At 36.1% G+C, this 15,086-nt stretch overlaps 1 protein-coding gene across 1 annotated transcript in view; it reads left to right on the forward strand.

Annotated features, from left to right (window-relative positions):
* The window catches only part of USH2A (usherin), a 388,839-nt gene that overhangs the window by 145,096 nt on the left and 228,657 nt on the right, over nucleotides 1-15,086 (forward strand). The window contains exons 24-29 of the mRNA XM_051613556.1: nucleotides 210-390; nucleotides 884-1,014; nucleotides 5,394-5,667; nucleotides 9,199-9,402; nucleotides 9,530-9,610; nucleotides 11,926-12,111. Of these exons, the coding sequence (XP_051469516.1) occupies nucleotides 210-390; nucleotides 884-1,014; nucleotides 5,394-5,667; nucleotides 9,199-9,402; nucleotides 9,530-9,610; nucleotides 11,926-12,111 (1,057 nt within the window). The remainder of the gene's footprint in view (nucleotides 1-209; nucleotides 391-883; nucleotides 1,015-5,393; nucleotides 5,668-9,198; nucleotides 9,403-9,529; nucleotides 9,611-11,925; nucleotides 12,112-15,086) is intronic.

The raw sequence follows: 15,086 nt of genomic DNA on the forward strand, positions 1-15,086 counted from the left end.
TACTGTTTTGTTTAGAGAGGGTAAGCCTGAAAACTTTCCTTGGAATCATCATTGAGTAGATTTACATTGTTGATGTACCTATATGCAAAATCAATGCACGCGCGGACATATATGATGGGACAAGCATGTATAAAACATAAATTAATCCTTGTGTTAAGTTGCAGATGATTGTCTTAAAAATATTTTTTCCTTTTTTTGCAGGGATGAAGATGATAGTCCAGAAAGGATTTGTGGGATGTCTCAGTGACATATTTTTGAAAAAAATGCATACTCCTTATGAAAACTGGGAATCTTTGAACTGGCAGAATGCTGAAGAGCAAAGCAATGTCTATCATATTTGGGAAGGATGCCCCATTGTCCTCTCAGATGGAGCACATTTTCTTGGCAAAGGTAGCTTGCTATGCTATTGCACTAGCCAAGTATGTTTTTCAAATATAAAAGGTGATAATATCAAACATATTGCACTGATCTACTTTTCAAAGCAGTTTTAGTTAGATGGGATTATTTCTGAATGGTTTAAAATTTGGTTTCTGGGTTTATGAAAGTTACCACATAAAAGAGGACAGGTGCTGCTGCTGTAACTCTATTCAGATTTAGTGTATATGGAAAAAGGGAAGTTTAGCTTTTGAAGACACACGGATGTGTGTAATGTATCAAAAACTTGCCAGGTGGCAAAACTGAGGACATTGCTCCGGACTGGTGTTTTGCAGTTCGTTATAAATAACTGAACTTTAGCTGAGTGCTGAAATTGTTAACCTCAATCTTGAAATCTCTAGAGTTCTTCATGTCAAAGTAGAAGGTAGCACTTAATTCTTTGGTTTTGGTTTTTTGAACCCATTTATTTATGTATTTGTTTTAACTTACACATCTGTTCACTTTCAAGGGTTTCTGGAACTGCATTCAAGTGTTTTCAGTGGTGGCCTGGAATTTGAGATCTCATTCAAGTTTAGAACAGATCAACTGAATGGATTGCTTTTGTTTGCTTACAATAAAGATGGCCCAGATTATCTTGCAGTAAGTTCAGAAACACAATTGTATTCAGATACAAGCTGTAAGTTTTGTATACTAAGATATGCCCAGCACTTAAAGAAATTTCAAACTGTAAGTTATTTTTATGTTTTACTTGTTTTGAATTGCTGTGCACAGCAGTGTAAGGGGAGTAAAAGGACTACAAAAAAATGCTCAGTATAAGTTGCCTGTGTTATTTATATAATAAATAAGAAAGATATCAATATATGAAAAGCAGATTGTTCACTTTGCTGGATTAGAAGTGATTAGAAAATATGTGTATGAAAAGCTTTTGCTCATTCCTGGGAAAGTATAGAGTTAACAAATTTTCCAGTTTTCATACTAGAACAAAATAAATTAAACAGTAAATCAAAAAGTTCAAGATGGAAATTGTCTGATAGCCCAAGAAAGCTTTCTTTAAGGTACATGTATTTTTTATAATCAATAGGATTTCTTCATTTTAATTTAAACATAGAGACAGAAGTTGGTGGCCCAGCTTAATCCCATCTCATCCCTAGCACTGTTTTTCCCAACACTGTAGAGGAAACTGCACAAATCCTGTGTTAGGCAAATTTGTGAGATAATGCCTATGAACTTGTTTTTCAGTGTTTGCTAAATAAGACTGTTTTATGCTTTTATTTCCCCCAGGCATTTTGAATGCAATTAGACTGTAGCCACCATTGCTTAATGGGCCAACTATTGTTTACTACTTGCACCAACTAGTAGGTATTACATTAAAAGTAATGTATCTTTTTGGTTGGTCCAAGAAACAATAATTTACATGTAGAGATTTTTTGAGGGTATTGTTGCTTTTTGACCTAATCTGCTCTTTCTGCATTTATATTTAATTTATTTTTTTTATTTATTTAGTGTGTTGCAGCTGTTTTGCTAATGGCTGTCATGTCACAGCCTGTTTTATTGCATAGCATTATATCTAATGTGCCTTTTCTTTTAAACTTTTGACCTAAAATGTATAAATATTTTTTTTCTCCTTTTCAGGGCAACTATAAATTACTCTATATTTACTTTTTATATTACTGACTTTTCCAGCAGATAATTTTTTCCTGGCTTTTTAATTCTGCTAGACCTGATTGCTTCCTCTTTTTCAAGAAGCCTCAGTTGAAAAACTATAATGACTTAAAATAAAAAGTCTTGCTAATTACATGTTACTACTTTAGTTTTGCTCTGAAGTAATGACCAAGACCATGAGATACTAGCATAAGATGCTGTACACATGGCTACTGTCCCACCCTAAAATAACTTGAATATATGTAATTCACAGTCCAGGGGCGCTATTTTCATGAGAGGTATTTACAGGGACAAACTTGGGGCTTGGGCTCTCCGGGAAATTCTTGTGGTATGTGATTCTCATTTTATTTCTATTGCTCTGTGAAAGACTAACAAATGTGTCAATGCGAGAATAACAAATATGAGAAAATTGCTTCTGACTATAAAGGAAAAAGGGGACTTAGTAAATTGAAAATGCAGCACAAGGTAGTTAAACAGAACACTTTTCTACTCATACTTCCAGATTTCTGGCAGGTTTATATTTGTATTCTTTTTAGTGCTGAAAACTGTAATTAAATTATTTTCTTAGCACTTGGTCTAAGTCAAGTAAAATTGTTGTCATGTCACTTTACTTCTGACCTCAACATCTCCATAGCCTTAAGATGAAGAATTTTAGGATGATTGTATGCATGTTTTTCCAACCCTTGCGGCTTTGTGTTCTACGCATACTTAATGATGACAGAAGGGTTTCCTGTACACTTGAGCTCACAAAAAAAGGTTAATAGAAAGTGAAAATGAGGTGTGTAGCATGTTGCGCTTGAGCTACAATGTCTTTGTTAGGAGCTTTGGTCAGGAGACACTTGCACTGCAAAACAGATTAGAAGCTATACCACTTACCCTGAGTGCCAGTGGTGTTCCCCGACCCTTCCCTTTGCATAGGTCACAGCTCTCTTATTAGCTTTATATTTTTTGAATTACTAAACTAGACAGGTGGGTGGCCTGCTACCAAACAGCCAAAGACTTTCTTGTCTTCAGCCCAAGAAAAAATTACGTCCAAGAAAGGTGCTCTTGGTAAGGGTCACTTCTTCCATGTGTTCCATGCCCTGAGAATTAACTGAAGCTAGAGATGTCAATCTGATTCTCTTTGGGCATAATAATTATGAGCAAACTGTGTCCAGATAAACTAGTATGAGCCACTAGCTCTCACTCTGGCATGTGTTTCCTCATGGGTTAGTGACTGAAAGAAGGTCCTGTGACTGCAGATAGAGTTTGCATTACTTATTTTGATGCTGGTCACTTCAACAGCATCAAAAGTCTAAGCACTGCCAATCTTATGTGTGACAGTGGCACTAGCCCCCAAGACACTGTAGCTGATGAAGCTTGTGTTGAATTCAAGAGCTGATTTGCTTCTGCAAAGCTACAAAATAAGAAATAAGTCCTGTAGAAACTTTTTCAAAAGAATTGCACTTAAGTAGCTGCGCGAAGTGAAATAACCAGTGTCCAAGATGGAAGCATTACCTGTGGTGGAGCTAAGAAGAGATGTGAAATAAGTCTTTTGGGGACTCAAAGTCAAAATATTTTCATTAGCAAAGAAGTGACTGGTACTCATGTTGTACTTACGAAGATCATGTTAGTATTGGTCATCAGCAGTTTCCCTCTGGTGTAAGGAAGAGATTACTATTCTTTTTCCATTAAAGAATGACTGATTCTGAGGCTATTGAGGGATCTGGGTTTTGGCCTCTGCCCTTTGGCTGCCCATTCTGAACTGCATTTTTGGTTTAAAGTAATGATACATTTTCCAAGGACAGATTAATAACGAAACCTTTTTTTAAGGTGGACCCAGAATTTTATACAAAGCAGACAATTTATCTGAACCTATTCCCAGTACTAGAGAGAATGCTCAATCTATGTGGGATTTGGCTTTTTTTTTTTTTTTTAATCTTTGCCATGCAGAGCAGATCAAAGTAAACAGTGGTCTTCTATCTTTAGCTGCATTTGGGCATTCTAAGAGTCAGTCCAGGTCAACAGAAAAAAGCACAAGCATCCTTCACTGCCTGCTGGAAGACTATGCCAAGATTAGTAAATTGGAAGAAGGATGTACTGGGTAGTGACCCTATGTCAAACACCATGCCCTCTCTCCAGCTTCCCGGTTTGGCAGACTTGCTGGCATACAACTGGAGTCACACAGCTGAGATGCTTTCTTCCCACCAGCACGGTGTGCTCCGTATTAATTCTTATCAGTGAAGGAAACTGGTGGCTCCCCCAATGGATTGCTTTTACAAGCCGTACTCATCAGCATTGGTGCCATGATCTGTCCTTCGCTTTTATTCTACAGTCCTTAACTATGAAGGGCTATGAACTCATGGAAATAGGAAAAGTTGTGGTCCCAAAGAAACAAATAAACAAAATTCCCCTGTCTCATGAGCAATCAGACAGTGTGCACACTGGAATAGGACTTATATTGCCTGTGACATCTTAAGTACAGAGTTTTTTCTTCAGTAGGGGTGCTTTTTAAGGAAATACAATCCAATTACAAATATTGCAATTTAAATATTATCAGTAACCTAAATATGTAAGTTTGTCAATACTGGTGAAAAGCATTTATATTAAATCTGTAGGGTTTTTTTCACTTAATAAGTTTTTCATATGGAATCAGTAATGCCTTTTTGTGAATGTATCCATATTTCTTAACCACCAGTTCATCACCTAAGTGTGTAGTGGTCTATACGTGCCAGTTTACAGTCTCATCCCACTTGCTTTCCATTCATTTAGGATAAAGAGTCTGGCAGTAAAGCATTTGGAAACTTATGCAGTGAAAAATTTGAGTAAAATTTAATTCTATTAGAGAATCTCAAAAAAACACATACAAACCCAATTATTTTCTTACAAGATTTAGGATAATAAGGATGAAATACAGAATCAATGTATGCTGGAAAAATTTGAAATTGAGTTCATCAGCAAATTAAAAAGACCTTAATCAAGCCTGACATTTCATTTCTGCATTATCTTGTTACATTCTTCTAAAAAATGAATCAATAGAAAAAATACTGGTTTTTTTTGTTCTCAAAAAAAAAAAAAAAAGAGCACAAAATAGTGCTGGTCTATTGTCTTTTTATTTAATTACATTAGTGCCAAAGTTAGTTGTCAAAAACCTAGAATATATTTTCCTTCATTCTGCATTAACTGATACACCATGTTTAGCATGTTTTATGTAAACAATTCTATTTTAGTTTCTGCTATCCTGAGGACAAAAATGTCTTGTTCATTGATCTTGTTAATTGACTACCTTGATTTTTTTTTTTTTAATAGCTGTGTCTGTTGTTGCTGTGTATGTGATGTCTCTCTAAAAACCTTTTTTTCTGTCTTAAAATATATAGATTGAACTGAAAAGTGGAATATTAAACATCTTTTTGAAAACTGGCATTGTCTTTATACAAGTGGATCTCTGGTTAGGACTCTCTTATTGTGATGGAAAGTGGAACAAAGTCACCGTGAATAAGGAGGGCTCCATAGTTTCAGCAAGTATGAATGAACTGAGAGAGCAGACTCTTGAACCCCATGTTCAGGAACTGAATGTAAACTCACCCATCTACATAGGAGGAATCCCATCTGAGATTCAGAATTTTTATAAAGAACTGGGTTTAGAACAAGGTAAGGTGACAACAGGAGAAACATATATTTTTCAAAAAGTGGTGTCATGCCCAGGGTGGACATTCTGCTGCTGGTAGTGTAAATTCATGAATAGATAACATTATTTTTTTCCTCCCAGCTGTTGTTGTTTTACTACCAGTTATCCCTACACATCTAGCTTCAGATCTTTTTGTAATGCTGTAAAAATTCTTCCAGTGATATCTGAAGCAATCTTACACTTAGTAGAGGAACTAGAAAGTAGCAAATGATAGATAATCTGAGATGCCCAAGCAGAGAAAGCCAGTTCAGATATACTTGTTTTACTTGATCAACTTATGTCACTTGCCAATCTGGATTACAAAAGCAGTGAAAGAAAGTAAACATAGCTTAGGTCACCGTAACGAGGCTGAATGCAGCCACGTGGAAAAATTGCTGAGAGTTCTAATAATTTTTACACAATACTGATTCTGGTCTGAGAAATTAAGAGAGTATAAGTCCCTGAATTTGGATTTTGGCTATTTTACCATGTTGTTTTCCATGTTGAGACCATGACCATGTTGAGAGATGGTCATGTTTTCAGTTGTCACTGTGACCCTTCTGTTTGGAAATGGGTCAGATTCCTAGGGAAAAGAGAGAAGCATTAATTATAGTCTGATACTAATGGCTTCCACCGAAGGATCTATTGTATGAAAAGTAGTCAAAAAGTGTCTGTTAAACTCGGTTTATGGTTTAGGTGTGTTTTTGCATTCCTTCTGAAGCTATTACTCAGTCATAGTGTATTTTTTAGATAATGTGTGCAAATAAGTAGCAGGCTCTGAATGCTTGAGCTCACACTGAATGTGTGCATTCAAGTAAGCTCTAAAGAGCTACCTTGAAGCTTTGCACTTTCACAGCTATAGAATACTTCAAATCAAATCTATGCGCTAGCATTTACAGATAGCTCAAAAATATTGTTTTAAGTATTCTTCCAGCTGTAGATATCACATATATTATAATCTTCCTTCAGGTTCTGTGTGCATAATATTTATGGCCCAGAAGAGCTAGCCAGTTGTACCCTGTCAGTGTTGGCTCATAGCAGATGTTATAGCCTCGTAAGAGTATACATCCACAATTCCTGCAGCAAAGAGATCTGTGAACGAAAAATCTAGGGCAAAATAACATCTAAAGTGAATGTCTGAAGTGCATATTGAGCCACATCAATAAACATCAGTTTTTTTCATTGAGGCTCCTCAGTACACTGTAAAATAAGATGGCTGCTGTGAATTTCTGCTGCGGCAGAAAAGAACCTGGGGGTTCTATTTGACAAGTGGCTGAATATGAGCCAGCAGTGTGCCCAGGTGGCCAAGAAAGCCAATGGCATCCTGGCTTGTATTAGAAATAGTGTGACCAGCAGAAGGAGAGAGGTGACTGTCCCCCTGTACTCAGCACTGGTCAGGCCACACCTGGAGTATTGTGTCCAGTTTTGGGCACCTCAATTCTAGAGAGACATTGAGGTGCTGGAGTGAGTACAGAGGAGGGCAATGAAGCTGGTGAAGGGCCTAGAGAATAAATCTTATGAAGAATGCTTGAAGGAGATGGGAATGTTTAGTTTGAGCAAGGGGAGACCGAGGGGAGACCTCATCAGTCTCTACAACTACTTGAAAGGTCATTGTAGAGAGGTTGGTGCTGGTCTCTTTTCACAGGTAATTAGCAACAGAACAAGAGGCAATGGCTTCAAGCTGCAACAGGGGAGGTTTAGACTGGACATTAGGAAAAAAATTTCACAGAAAGAGTGGTTAGACACTGGAATAGGCTGCCCAGGGAGGTGGTTGAGTCACCATCCCTGGATGTGTTTAAGGGTCTTTTGGATGTGGTGTTGGTGGATATGGTTTAGGGGAGAACTTTGTAGAGTAGGGATGATGGTTGGACTCAGTGATCCCAAGGGTCTTTTCCAACCTGAATGGTTCTGTGTTCTATGATTCTATAAAATTTACGTTCAGAGCATCTGAAAATAAAAATGTTCTTTTTTGTTCCTATATGTAGATTTAGATGAGCAAGAATAGGTATTACAGCTTTGAAACATACTTTTATATACTACTATAGTCATGCAATATGGAGACTTTTCCAGTTTAATAAATATTTGCAAAAAGTTTTCTCAATTAATGGCTGCTTGATAGTTAATTTTGAATAAAGGAATATTGTTTTGCTCACAGCAAATAAGGAATAAATATCCTTTTCCTGCCACTCCACCTCCATGTCAGTTACAACTTTAAGAAATTTCAGCTAGAGTCTGTGGGCTTTATCACATGCCATCCTGAGAGGTCAAGACGGAGGGGAGCTGGCAGGAATGTTCATGACAATTTGTACTGTCATTACTTATTTTGCAGCTACCTGAGAGTAAACAAGATTACTTGGCTGACATCAGTCATAAATATTAAAATAGTGATAAATACAGCTAAAAAGATACTAAAAATAATGTAATAAAATAGGTTATACAGTGCATGTCTCATTGCAAGTAAAATAACTGTTTACTTTGTCTAATGATTAAGATGCTCGTGCAGACTGGGATTAATTCTTTCTTTTCACATGAACTATGTATGAATATTAAATTCTCAGATCAAGTGGCCAAGTACAAATGCTACCCTAACCTGCCATCTTCCAGTAGTAAAGACAATAAAAGTATGTAAGATGTAAGTAGAATGTTTTTACAAAGCTAAAAAAGAGCACTGGTCTGTGAGAGGCTGATTTTTAATTTACAAAGTTAATTTTTCAATGAACTGATGTCTTCAATTTGTTTACTGTTTAGTTTGGTTTTATGTTAAACACCAATATCTGTACTCAGATCTGAGAAATATTTTGGATCAATTTATCAATTTCTTTATAAATTAGGTCATAGAACTAAATAGAAATTTGAGCAACTGGATCCTAAAATTTTGTAGTGGTGTTTTTACTATAAGTAATTAATTCAGCATATTTGTAATGTTGGTTGGGATGTTACACGCACACAGAAGTGTATATATGTATATATATAAATAAATATAAAATGAGGTTGCTTAATTTTTTACTCATAAATTATCAGTTTGGGGTTATGTTTTTTACAGCATGGAAGGTATATCCCCATTATGATAAACTGATATACCTCTGTGATCTCCTGGATTTAATTGTATTTTTAATCTGCGTCTTCTCAGTTCTACTTCTTTTCAGTTTGAGGAAGACTGTACGTTAACAAAATACTCGCAAGCAGCAGAAAGCTGATTTTCAAATTCAGAATCACTTTTGTGGTAAAAATTTTAGAGAGAGAAGGGACAGAAGAGAAAGCAGAGAGCTGTTTCCTCACGGGTTGGAATTGATAACAATGAAAGTATGGTTCAGTAAGGCAGGAACTCAAAACTAGAATGCCAGGAATTTTTACCAGCTTAGTATCTTGAAAGGTGGGAATGGATGTCATGGTGTAAGTGAACATATTCACATTACAGTCTTCAATGCTGAAAGCACACAATTGAAAGGAACAAAAGTGATTCTTAATAATGACTGAAGCTCTTTATGTGATACTAATCCCTTACTATTTGCTAGGTTTCGGTGGTTGCATGAAGGATGTTAAATTTACACGAGGTGCTGTCGTTAACTTGGCATCTGTGTCCAGCAGTGCTGTCAGAGTCAATCTGGATGGATGCCTATCAACTGACAGTGCTGTTAACTGCAGAGGAAATGACTCCATCCTAGTATACCGAGGAAAAGAGCAGACTGTTTATGAGAGTGGTCTGCAACCATTTACAGGTAACACAGTGGCTCCTTACATGAAATCTATAATTTTGATTTTGTTCTGTATTAATGTATTACCGTGTTCAGTATGGTGTTTGTTTTTTTCTTTTTCTTCTCTATCCTTCTCCTATATTCTTTGAAGAATACCTTTATAGAGTGGTTGCCTCAAGTGAAGGAGGATCAGTAACTAGTGTATGGAGCCGTGTTCGTACAAGAGAATCAGGTAAATACAATTTTAAATCTTACTCATTGCCATTTTTCATTAGCTATCTAATGTCAGGTAGGAGAAAATCCCATCACAACAATTTTGAGTAGTGTAAGTTGTATAACATTTCTGAAGGAACAGAACTATTTAATGTTTTGTATAGCTACCGAATTACTGTCTTCAGCTCTAAAGTGTTCAAGCAAGTATTTTTCATGCATAATCAAAGGTCTTTTCCAAATATATAGTAGATTATGTAATTGTGTGAGAGCAAAGAACATGACAGGATTGAACTGCATTCATTTAAAACAGCCAGGCATCTAGGTATGTTCCTACAGACCCATCTAAACTCATACTACCTGCATCTGCTGCAATGAGTGAAACTGTATTTTTTCCATGTATAATGTAATGGTACAAAAGCAAATCTAGAGAAAGCAGAGATACTGGGATAGCAGGCACAAGCTGTGGAAAATAGGAGGCCGTGTAATTGCTGAGGAGAAGGCCATCTTGTTGGAAGTTTTGGTTTACATTTCATGAGCATGCTGCTCACTGCTGCTGTGTGAGGATTTTTTTAACATGTAGCCTATAGATTGTAAGTACAAATGTGGTAATACTTAACAGAATAGCAGTGTGTGGCTTGTAGAGAGGGTTTCAAAGTAGGAACATAATACCTGCTGAGCCTTAAAGATGGATTTTTTCTTGTATTTTATCAAAGAAAACTTAAAGGACCTTTCCTTCTTTTTTATTTATTTTTTCTTTTTATTTTTTTGTTTTTTTGGTTCAGTGTTTTTTGCAACCTTTATTGAGCCAGAAAATTTTTGAAGATTTATGATTCTGCATGTTTTATTTAACCACCTTTCCCTCTTCTGTAAATTGAAGCCTAATTGCATTCTACCGACACATCTAAATAATCCTTTAGGACGCAAGATATTCAATGCACAGTTTTAAAAATTATAAGATACCTGCATAAATACTGGATTTGCAAATGCTTTCTTCTACAACTTATTGTCATTGTTTTGTGTACTACCTAGAAGAGACAAAATACATGCATAATTTCATATCAACTGTCTGATGACTGTGAGGTTTACCATAAATTTATGTTTGCAAGCTGACCACAGCACTGAGCAGCTACATGTTCCCCAGGGTTGGAGAATAATTGCAGTATTTAATTATTTTTGAGTTGGTTTTGTTATGTCCCTTATGAGAAGACCATCTGCTCTACAGTACCTTACCTCACCCTGTGATACACTTCAGAACTAATAAAATAAATATATTACTGTAGTAGCTGAACTTTCCTAGAGTATCACATTCTTTACACAAGTTCCACAACTTCCAGGTACTTTTATGCTTCACATTCTGGTGCCCTTCTTTTAAAATACAAGGCTGCGTCCATATTTAGTGAAGCTAAACAATAAAATTACAGAAAAAGAGGTTATTTGATGATGAGAAAAGCAAATTATAATCATCAGGGCTAGGGAGTCCACACACATTTACAGTAAACTCATCATCCATCATCCTGCCGTAGTGTTCCTTGGGCCTTTCTTCTGCATCCCTTGTGCAGTCATCTGTGATGAAGTTGTTACTGGCCAGACCTTTATTTGGTGTAGTGATATCTAATAAATAGTTAAAGGTTATAGGAAATGGGATTGATTCTTAGCAGCTATATGTATACGTGAGCTTGGCTTTTCATTTGCTTTAAACATCTTAATTTTCTTTTTTATGTTTTTTCTTCCTTCATTTTTATAATACGAAATTATCAGAAGCAAAGGATTTTGCAAAAAGGCCTTATGAATCTCTGCCTTGCCCTAAGACAGTTGTATGGCATTGAGAAAATTTGAAAATAAATGGAAAAGCTTAATATTTTTGAAGTACTTTTGCAAATGAGAATGCATGTTTTCAGAAATGCTTCATAGCTGTGGCATTCTGTGGCTTAGATATCCAACAGATAAATATCAAAACCTCTGTTGCAATGCTGTCTTTCTTCATTCAGTTGTATGATTATAATGCCTGAACTTGTTAGCTGCATACAATCCAACTTCCCTCTTTTGTGAATGATGCTTAAATATGTTTGATACGTTAAATGTTTTTGGGAAATCGCAACAAGACAAGAAGAATTTTATGTAGATGGAGTTTTGATGGTTTTGAAATATAGCTTAAACTGAATAGCTCAAGATGTGCAGTCATATTAAATCAATGCTGAAAAGTTACAACTCTAATAAATTGTATTTATGCTAATGGTTGAGTCTGATTTACTGCAGCCATTAAAAGTGAAGAATAGGGGCAATAGTCTCCTTAGAACTGCCATTTTCTCTATTTTCTATTTTATCCTTCTACAGTTCCACAAAATGTGCCAACTCCCTCAAGAGTTCACAGTATAAACGGTTACAGCGTTGAGGTCACCTGGGACAAACCTGCTGGGGTCATAGGTGTAATTGAGAAGTACATTTTGAAAGCGTATGAAGAGGATGGTCCCAACGTACCCATCACTAGTGCTGAGCTTGCTGACACTAGTATGCTCACAGGTAAATGTTGTTAAGTACCTTTTTTTTGGCACATCTAATAGCATAGGATACTTACATCTCCTTTTGTTGAGCTATAAAATATTAGTTGTCTATTTTTGTGTATCGCAGCATATATAATGTTTGGAAGGGTAGTATTTGGTGTCAGCATCTACATACATAGCAATGTACTGACTTCACAGAACAACAGAAATTAAGACAGAACTCAAATACTAATAAAAAGCAGTTTTATTTACAGTGTTCCTTCCCAACCTATTGATGCTTTTGGGGAAGAATGCTTTTTGTTTGTTTCTTTGTTTTTATTTAGTATATGTGATTTTTTTTTTCCTCCCCAGTTGCAACATCCAGTTCACATAAGAGAACTCTAAATGTGGGTCCCATAAGATACTGTATGACCTGATTGTGTGAAAGCACTTGATATACTTGCCTAATGCTGATCATATAAACCTAACTGATTTAAGTGGGATTTAGCATGTGTTTATGTCAATCAGATACTTTGCTTCAAACCACTGGGATGTGGAGATGGATTGTTAAGCAATGAAAGAATCTGGGGCTTTGGGTTTATGGGGTTTGGTGTAGGTTGTGGACAGGAGCTATTGGAATCATTGCATGAGTGCTTCACTCTCTGCTACAGAGAGAACATTTTGGGGCATCTCTTCCTGACAGATAGCGTGAATCGGGCTTTCTACTCTCTATTAAAAGAAAGATTTTGCTGGCTGCTATGAAGTTGCCTGAGAAGGGAGCACATTACAGACAGCAGACTGAGTTATGTTAGGTGATGACTAAAGGGAAATAGTACAAAAATCTTACTTCCATTATAACAAACTGTGACCAATGGATTTTTCTATATACTCGCTAAAAATAATGATATAATTCATAACAACTACAAAAGTGCTAATGACATAATGCTCAAAGCTGATGCTTAGGTTTAGCTCAGCTTTGGGCATTATAACCAATCTTAGAAAGTGCCTCTAACCCTCAGGCAGTGTGTTATTGCTGCTTTCCATAAGCCTGAGTAACATGCTGTATGTGTTGCATTGTTTCTCTGGTATAACGTACATATACATTTTCAAAAGCAAACATGCATATATTTTATTTTCTTCAGTTTGAAATCTCTTGACTAGTCGTGAGTAATGTGCTTACAATTCCAAAACTGCATGGAATTTTTTTCTTACTGTGGTTTCTTTGATGAACTTGTTGTTTGAATACTCTTAATCTGTGCTGTAAAGCAACACGAAGTAGGTTAATAGAAGTTAAACACCGTATTGGAAAAAATATTTGTTAGATATCTTATTCACAGCTGATGGTCAGAACCAAAATTTTGTTAAAAATTTTTGGCATTGTGCCATGTTTATGTGTCAGGGTTATGGAAAATTCTCTGCCAGGCTGGACAGATAAGAGGTGGTCTGCATACAGATTTCAGAAGGCATAAGGATGGGAGATCTGCATATTAAATGGAGATACTAAATGGATCTCAGTTCTGTAGTCTATTACAGCAGATAGTTTTTGAATACTACAAAATAAAAGGACCCAAAGAACTTAATAATGGCTGTATTGAACCATTGACCTCTCTGATAATGTCAGACTGAAGATGCTTAGGAAGAAAATGTAAGAAATATGCTAAGCACACAGTGAGTCTTCCTGTTAATACAAATTCAGCTGGTAGTTTGTGGGAGTCCTGAGCTGAAGGGTGCATCTGGACCATCACACTTAATGGTGCGTGGTAGAACTGTCTTTCTTTTCTTAATACATTTATGCTTTTGGCTTCTGTAGCTTTGGCAGCAAGTTCTCCAGTTTTCTGTATGTGCAAGGAGTGCTTCCTCTTGTTTATTTGTAACTGCTATCCAATAGTTTAGTTACAAATTTTCCAGTTTTGGCAGTTGTGTGAGATTCCTTGTTCGTGTCCTCATGGTGAGGTCAGAGCTAAGTGAAAAAATAAATCGTTGATCTTGAAATTATCTTACTTTCAGCCTGTTGATTTCAGTGAAGCCTGCACAGATGGACAAATTACCCAGAAATATGAAACTCCAAAGAAAAGATGTGGCTTTCCCTGTTGAATCATCTGTCCCAGTTAATAAAAAGTTAACATAAACACAAGAATCTCACCACAAGGTGCTGTCCTTACTTACTTTTCCTTTGAGTTTGCCAAGAAAGGGAAATCTTGCTTATTTTCTCCCTAATTTCAGGGAAATTTATTTAGAACTTCCTTTGCTGAATTCTGTGAGAAGATGCTACAGTAACCTTAACAGGCAGGCTTACTAATGCAAGAGGAGAGAGGAAAGCACCACAGCTCTCAGTGGGATCACTCATGAATCAAATCTGCTATTTTTCCCTCCCTCCTTCAAATTTTCACTCAGTTAAGCTTAGGCACCACTTAATCTGCTGCTTGTAAATGTATCTGAGGGCACTGACAACCCCTCCTATTTTTTTCCTTGCACCTTTTCATATCCATCTGTTGTGTTTTGTTTTATACTTCGACTGTAATTTCTTTTGAACAATTAGTATGATCTGTTGGTGCAATATGATCCTGAGACATAACTGGAGCACAGTAATAAAAAATTAATAATATCATTTACCCACTTCCCAGAAGGCTATCCTGTGAGTGTAAAATTCAGAGGAACCTGTTGCACCCTGGTCAAGAAAATAAAAGCTGAGCTAAATATTTAAGGTAAAGTAGGTCTTGAAATGAGCATAATCCCATAGTCTCAAATGCCTATTTCTGACTCCTCAGAAACCAAAGTCCTTCAAAATCTTGAAGGACCCATGAAATCTTCAAAATGTCAAACTGTTTTTTTTACTTTCATCCAAAGGAGGAATATTCAGCAGATTTAAATCCTTAAAATAAGGTTATGACTGTTGAACCAGGAGTTTATTGGAAAAGGTAGTATATTTCAACATGTTATTCAGTATCTCTATTATAGTACAAGAGTAAAAAGTTAGAGTGTAAATTTTGGTCATTCAAGAAATAATGTGCTAGC

This window comes from Apus apus, chromosome 3, assembly GCF_020740795.1.
Source record: "Apus apus isolate bApuApu2 chromosome 3, bApuApu2.pri.cur, whole genome shotgun sequence".
In the NCBI taxonomy this organism is placed as follows: domain Eukaryota; kingdom Metazoa; phylum Chordata; class Aves; order Apodiformes; family Apodidae; genus Apus; species Apus apus.